This window comes from Hevea brasiliensis, chromosome 15 (assembly GCF_030052815.1).
Source record: "Hevea brasiliensis isolate MT/VB/25A 57/8 chromosome 15, ASM3005281v1, whole genome shotgun sequence".
Taxonomy (NCBI): Eukaryota; Viridiplantae; Streptophyta; class Magnoliopsida; order Malpighiales; family Euphorbiaceae; genus Hevea; species Hevea brasiliensis.
In genome coordinates this window covers 2,900,532-2,908,724 of record NC_079507.1, presented here as the reverse complement: position 1 = coordinate 2,908,724, position 8,193 = coordinate 2,900,532, and the positions used below count along the sequence as shown (strand labels likewise).

Below are 8,193 nucleotides of genomic sequence, written 5' to 3'. Positions count from 1 at the left end.
CATTCCAAGGCTAGCTAGCTCAACTATGGGTACCCATTCAAATTTCTTCCTCTACTGGCACACACCTCAACACTTCAACCAGAGAGGAAATTCAGAACTATTTCCTCACACCAGTCACGCTAGTGAGGCATTCAAATATATGGTCATGACACTGTGGTTTCAAAACTATCTTAATAATTTTCTAAACATTTATTTACAATTCATCACATACCACTAAATTTTCTAACAATTTAGGTCAAAAGCATATTGCTCCATTAAATCACAATTTCCAATACCAATAAGTCACAATTTATTCATTCAAAACAAATTGCCAAAGAAATTTACAGAAAAATTCTATATTGTGCAAAAACCTTGTGCTAGTCGCCTCTAGGCCTTGACTCGATGTCTCGGGTTCTTTCCCGGTATTCTTTTCAACTGAAACACAAAATTTCACAATGCTTTAGTATCACAACTTATAATAAATCCAATAACAAATTCACACCTATTTATTTCTAGCTCTAATACGCTTAAATTAACGTTTTTTAAAATTTGCATTTTGAGGTTACTATTCACGATACTATTCAAGTCAAAATATTGACTTTCTTATGCTTATAGGTATGGGAATTTCAATTACACCCACATACCACATTTTGGTTACCTAATTTGTTGGTTTTAGTTGTCCCTTCAATTTTTTTGGTCTCCTAATTGCATTTTCGAATTTTAAGTTTTGGTGTCCTATTTGCACTGTTCCATTGGTCAAGTTTCTATTAGAATTTGGCTAAGTATTCTTCATAAAAGTTGTTCCTTATTGTCTTAACTTTACTTCCCTTTTTTGAATCACTCCATTTGGAGTTTTGTAGCCCAAGATATGGCTATTTGAACATGGCTAGCCAGATTGGTCAACCCAGAATTTCTGGGCACCTAATTGGGTTATGACAGTTTTGGACCACTAACTTCGGGTGGAAAAATGACTTAGTTATGGGCAGAATTTGGGTTGGAGTTCTTCATGAAAGTTGTAGTGTTATGTCAGAACTTTCCAATGCCATAAAAAGAGGGTTATTTGGACCTGTATAGCCCATGTTGTGGCCAAATGAACAAATACTATTCATTTAGTCTTTTTGGTACAGTGGCAGTGTACTATACCCGGGTTTGACCTAATTGTTTACTATGTTAATGTCATTTTCTGGGCATGGTTCCTAAATAAAAAGTATGTCATTATGTGTCTATTTTTATTCCCAATTAACCTTATACCAATTGGGTTGGTAAAATTTTAGTTTTTGTCCCTCAAAGGGACTTAGGTTAAGCTGCTAGAATAAGAACCCTAACCAATCCGAATTGAAATTCAACTCTACCAATTCAAACACATCACAAATGGTCCCAATTGACCATTTCTAACCTCAATTAAGGTCATTTGCATCAATTGACTATTTCCTACAATTTTCTCCCAATTTCAAGAATTCAAAAACCCTAATTTATGAATTTCATTCAATTAATGAAATTAAAGTACATAGACATTGTCTACATACCTAATTAAACTTAATTACTCTCTTAATTTCATCAAAATCATGCAATCTCAACTCCCCCTAAAGCTAGCCAAAATTCACTATGAGTCCCCCATGTTTGTTTTGATTGCATTTATCTTCAATTCTAAGTTAATTAAACTAGAAATATAAGAATTTAACTAAAATTTATAAGTTCAAATTACTAACCTTAATCTTTGGTTTCCAATTCACCAATTCCTTCACTTTCTCTCTTCCCTTTCTTCTTCAAGCTTCTTTTCAAGTTGCCAAAGTAAGGAAATTTAAGAATTTTAGGGGAATTTATGGGGAGTTTTTAGGGTTTGAGAAGCTTAAGATCAAGCTTTAATGGAGGTTTTGCTTGGAGAGAGAGAGAGATGAGAGTGGACGGCAACCATGGGAGAAAGAAGATGACATTTTGTTTTTTTTTTCTTTAATTTTTGTGTATTTAACTTACTTTTTGACTTTGTCAAAAATTAAAGTAATTAGATTTATTTTTGACATCATGTATGATGTCACTAAGGTGATGTCAAAATTCAATTTCCTTTCCTTTTTCTATTTTTTTTATTTTTCCTTCTTTCTTTAATTGAATTCTATATTCCGAAATTTTCATTTTTCCGATTTTATTGGACAGTAAAGTCAAGATTCACCTCTAGGGGTGAATTGACCAAATTGCCCCTCGCCAGTTCGATCCGGTTTGCAAGTAATTCGATATTTCTTACGGATCCTTAACCTAATTATTGGACCTACTTATCAATTCTTTTATGTGGTTTTCTCTTTTTCACTAGGTTCGCAACAGTTCTTAGGACCACAGCGTCACATTTTTCGGTTTAGAATTAGGGTTACGATGGCCTTGGCAGTCACTTTCCGGGAAGGTCACCCATCGCTGTGACTCCCGGCTCATTTAACCTTTTATGTTCTGTTTTTCTTATTTATACTTAACTATCTAGCAATCACTAATTATTTACATTCAGGACTTATCTAGGTATCTTAGATGTGGTTCTAATCCCCTTAATTATCCGGACCGACACCGATCATCAGAACAGTAAAATATACCAGGCTATGCATATAGAAGTGTTACAAAAACAATGTTAAGTTGTAGGAAAATAAATCCCTCTAGCTCTTTTTCATAATATCAAAATAGAAAAGAAAGAAAAAGAACCCATCAAAGACTCTCAAGATACATAAAACTGAATAGAAAAATAGAAATCATAATTCACCAACAATTAGAAAATCCATTAAAGTTCAATAACAAAATTAACCTATAGAGCATGTAAAATGAAATTACTAGTATCGTGTCCATCTTTTATGTTAATTGCCAAAGTCAAAGTTCTTGGTTTTTGGTGATTTTGCTAGTCTAACGGATATTTGGATGATCTTTTCTCTTTCTTGATTACCTATTCACGAAGATCAGAGATAGAAATTTTTTTTTGTTCCACTCCAAGCAAATGTTGTTATCTATATACACTTCCTTGTATTGTAATAATGATACTGTTGATTTAGGTAGGTAGGATTTGTACTGTGAATGATTTCTTTAAAATTATATATATATAATTTTAAAGAAATCATTCACAGTATTTATCTCTTTACAATTTATATATACCTAACAACTTATATAATTTATTACTACATATTTTAATTAGTTATAATAAAATCAATTGAACATACATATACATGTACAATGACAAACTCATGGGTTGGCAGAGACCATCGCGTCTCCCTAAAATTTTAATTTTTAATATGAATATATATTTAATGGGCTTTTACATTTAGTTCCAAAAAATTTTTAACAAAAAGTTTAAAAGTTTGACTTTTTATTAGCCTAATTAAACAAAAAAAAATTAATGAGTATATATTCTAATAATTTAAAATTGGCTCATTAAATTAAAAATTAGTAATTTAAATTGTAAGTAAAATACATAAGACACATAAGTCAAAACTAAATGATACTATTAAGTTAGAGCGAGAATTTAACTAAGTTGATCAGTTTTCAATTTAAACGAAAAACTGAATCAAATCAAATCAGTTCGATTCAATTGGATCGATTTTTCATTTCTAATGGTTTGGTTTGATTATTAACTTTAAAATATATATATATATATATATATATATATATATATATATATATATATATATATATATATATATATATATATATATATAACATCAAACCCTGCTCACCTCAGTACTTATTTAATGGCGGACCCAAGTGGATTGGCTAGGGTCATTGCCTCCCCTAAAATTTTAATTTTTAAGTGAGAGTATGTTGAATGTAAGCATATTTTTAATAAAAGTCTCACATTTAGCCCCCAAAAAAAATTTTTCTAGCAAATGTTTAAGATGTTGATTTTTGTTTACAACAAAAAATTTGAATGTACTCATAAAAATTGAAAAATTTTTTATTGGCCTAACTAAAATAAACAAAAACAAATTATCGACTTATATTTTTTAAATTTCCTTTTAAATAATAAAAAAATAAATTAAAAAAAACTCAAATTATGAGTGAAATATATTAAGGGCTTGTTTTATAGAAAGAAAAGTTAGTGCAAAAAAATATGTAAAATTATAAAGAATGTAAAATTCCTATGGAAAGGAAAATTATTGTTCTTACAATTTTTTTTTTTCATAAGGAAAAGAATGTTAGACAGCTAGTATGAAGTTCAGTAGTACGTAAACTGATACTATGTAATTTGAAATTACACGTACTTTTAGAAGTTCAGAAAATTGATAATACGCAGTTTGAGATAAGGATTTCGATTTGAATTTGTATTCCTTAGCTTAGACAGTTGCTCAACCATGTTCAATAGTTCTGAAGAGTAATTTAAAGCTTGTAGTTTTGAGGAAATTTTGAGAGATAGAGTTTACGTGAGCTTTAGGAAAATTTCCTAAAGAGGAAGTGACAAAAATAATAAAGAAATTATTGGGTTGTTTTGGAGAACACTTTGAGTGTCACTATTTATGGGTTGATCTCATTTATAATAACTCTTTTTGCACCTACTATTTGTAATAGTAGAGGATTTATTTGACCCATTAACGTAGTCAAAAATTAAGAGTGAACCATGTTAAATTTTTGTGTCATTTTATTAATTATTGCTACAGTATTTAATTTCCACTAAAGGCGTATCAAAGCACTGACCCAACAAATGGTATCACAACTTTAATCCCAACGAAGAAATGCAGTGAGAGAAAATTATTACATTTTAACTAATATATATGCTCATATTGAATAAATAAAATTATATTAAAAGAAGGATTTATAATATAATTTTATAGTTGAATAGTATGATATATTATTTATAATGAAATTATACTAGTCAAATTATAATTTATTTTCACATCAAATTTATGTTTTGCTATATATATATTTAATAAATATTTTAATTATGCATACTTTTAATTTGAAATAAAAATTAAAATAAAAAGTTTATAAATTAAAAATTAAGATAATTACATTAAAATGGACATAGAGAAAAAATAGAAAAATTAACATTACTTTTTACTCTTTCCGCCTAATTAAAAGATAAATATTAATTTATTATTATTATTATTATTTAGATAAATTATTATTTAATCCTTCACTTATGTTAAATTAATGATTTAATCATCCTATTTTTAAAGATATATGATTTAATCATTCACATTTGATTATGTTAACCATTTGATCTCCTTCCATTTTTGTCAATTTAACCATTATTTAAGGGACTAAAAGATAATAAATGAGAGATAAAAAAATATTAATAATAGTAAAAACTCAAAGAAAAAAACATTTATAAAAATAAAAAAAGAAAAAAACATTTATAAAAATAAAAACTAAGGACAAAAGTGTTTATTATTAACCATATAATTTTAAAAAATAAATAGACAGGTAGACAAAATATATTTTTTAAAAGATATGAGGATTAAATAATTAATTTGACAATAGTACAGGAACTAAATAGAAAATTTCCTTCATCGTGCACTTAAAATGCTGAATGAAAAAGCCAAAACCGAAACAAAACATTATCCTATCCAAAATCCACTTGTCCCATAAGGCGACGCCATTTCTCTGGCTAGATTTTGCTTTTCAATCTCATGGATGACATCCACATTCTCTTCAAGCAGTCCTCAAGATTCAAAGATACTGTTATTCTCAAACACCATTTCCAATTATTCCCATTTGATCAAAATTATTTTAACCCTGCATTGCAAAAACTGTAGCATTCTTGATATCTTTATCTTGATGTTGATGGCGGGATGATTGGGACAACAGTCCTTCACCAAACCCATTTTCTGTTACCACAGGAAAGCCCAGATGTTAATCTGAGGTTGAAGGAGCAAGAATGCTTAACCCTTTTGAGGAGATGCATGCACATGGAAGAATTCAGGCAAGCTCATGCCCAAATCCTCAAGTGGGGATTCTTTTCCAACTCTTTCTGTGCAAGCAATCTACTGGCTACTTGTGCTCTCCCAGATTGGGGCAGCATGGACTATGCATCTTCAATTTTTCAACAAATTGAGGAACCAGGTACTTTTGAATTCAATACCATGATTAAAGGATATGCTAAGGATTTTAATATGGAGAAATCTTTGTTTGTTTATTGTGAGATGCTTGAGAAGGGAGTTCACTCAGATAATTTTACCTTTCCCTCTCTTCTCAAGGCATGTGCCTGGTTGAAGGCAATAAAGGAAGGTATGCAAATTCATGGGCATATTTTTAAGATTGGACTTGAGAGCGATTTGTATGTCCAGAATAGCTTGATTAACATGTATGGAAAGTGTGGGAAGATACAACTTTCGTCTGCTGTTTTTGAGCAAGTGGATCTAAAGGATGTTGCTTCTTGGAGTGCTATTATTGCAGTTCACACTAGTTTTGGCATGTGGTGTGAGTCCTTAAAGCTTTTTAAGGAGATGGGTCATGACAGATCTTGTAGGCCAGAAGAGAGCTTATATGTGAGTATGCTATCTGCTTGTAGTCATTTGGGTGCCCTTGATTTTGGGAGGTGCTTGCATGGAATATTGCTAAGGAACATTAGTGAACTCAATTTAACAGTGCAAACTTCTTTGACTGACATGTATATCAACTGTGGATGTATAGAAAAAGGGTTGTGCCTCTTCCAAAGAATGATAAAAAAGAACAAATTTTCCTATAGTGTGATGATTTCAGGACTAGCAATGCACGGGTGCAGTAAGGAGGCTCTAGAGTTTTTCTCTGAAATGCTTGAGGAAGGATTGGAGCCCGATGATGTTATCTATGTGGGTGTGTTGAGTGCTTGTAGTCGTGCTGGCCTTGTTGAGGAAGGTCTGCAGTGTTTCAATAGAATGAAGTTTGAGCATGGAATAGAACCAACAATTCAGCATTATTGCTGCATTGTAGATCTTATGGGCAGAGCTGGAATGCTCAATGAGGCCTTAGAATTTATCAGAACCATGCCTATCGATCCAAATGATATCGTGTGGAGAAGCCTTCTTAGTGCTTGCAAAGCTCATCATAACTTAAAAATTGGTGAGATTGCAACTAAGAGCTCAGTACCATTGATTTTGCATAATCCGAGTGACTTGCTGATTTTATCTCATATGTATGCAAGAGCTAAAAAATGGGAAGATTCAGCTATGGTTCGAACAGAATTGGCTTGCCAGCACTTACATCAAACACCTGGATTTAGTTTAGTTGAGGTGAAGAGGAAAATTTATAGGTTTGTTTCACAGGACATGTCACACCGTGAAAGCGAAGACATTTACGAGATGATTCATCAGATGGAATGGCAGTTGAAGTTTGAAGGCTATTCTCCAGATACATCACAAATATTGCTAGATGTTGATGAAGAAGAGAAGAGGCAGAGATTGAAAGCTCATAGTCAAAAGTTAGCTATTGCTTTTGCATTGATACATGCATCTCAGGGGATTCCCATTAGAATTACTAGGAACCTGAGGATGTGTAATGACTGCCACACATACACCAAGTCAATTTCCAAGATTTATACAAGGGAAATTATTGTAAGAGATAGGAATTATTTCCACCATTTCAAAGATGGAGCATGCTCTTGCAGAGACTATTGGTAAACTGATAAGTCTTCTTATTTGAAGGGGGAAATTTCAATTGAATATGCCCTCAAATAGCTGCTGATAATTGAGATGGACTGGCCTTGTGACCTGCAACTTTTGATGTTTTCTTCAACCTAACCTTTTGCTCAACTAATAATGATTAATTAGTTATTCATTTAATTAATGAGTACTTACACAACATTTAGACTTTTCTGTGCTGCATATGCATTGTCTAACTTAAAATAATAATAATAATAATAATAATAATAATAATAATAATAATAATAATAATAATAATATTGTCGTTATTAGTTAAATTGATTAGTACAAAACTATTTTTATTTTCTTACATTTACCAAATATGCAATGATATTTACAAAAAAGAAAAAAAATTATACAAATCAGATATGCAAAACCGTTTTATAACTAGCTGTTATTCGCGTGTTACGTAGATTATTTATTATTATATTTTAATAATATAATTTAATTTTTTTCTATATTTTTCTTTTAAAAATATATTATTTTATTAAATATAGTAAATACAATTTAAATTTATATTAAAATTTTCAATAGTTATATGCCTATCTAAATTAAATTAATTTTTATTTCTTAAATAATTATTAATTATTTTTCTCTAAATATTATTTCATAAAAATGTAAAAATATAATATCTTTA

The 8,193-nt window shown here is 30.2% G+C and overlaps 1 protein-coding gene across 1 annotated transcript; it reads left to right on the top strand.

The window, feature by feature from the left end:
- Positions 1–5,484: 5,484 nt before the first annotated feature.
- On the top strand, positions 5,485–7,697 carry LOC110661368 (pentatricopeptide repeat-containing protein At1g31920). The gene has a single exon (XM_021819978.2). It carries the CDS (start codon positions 5,730–5,732, stop codon positions 7,533–7,535), a length of 1,806 nt encoding a protein of 601 aa, XP_021675670.2. The 5' UTR covers positions 5,485–5,729; the 3' UTR covers positions 7,536–7,697.
- Positions 7,698–8,193: the final 496 nt, after the last annotated feature.

Excerpts from the sequence above, each read along its gene's own strand:
- LOC110661368 (XM_021819978.2), top strand. The coding sequence starts at position 5,730 with ATGATTGGGACAACAGTCCTTCACCAAACCCATTTTCTGTTACCACAG.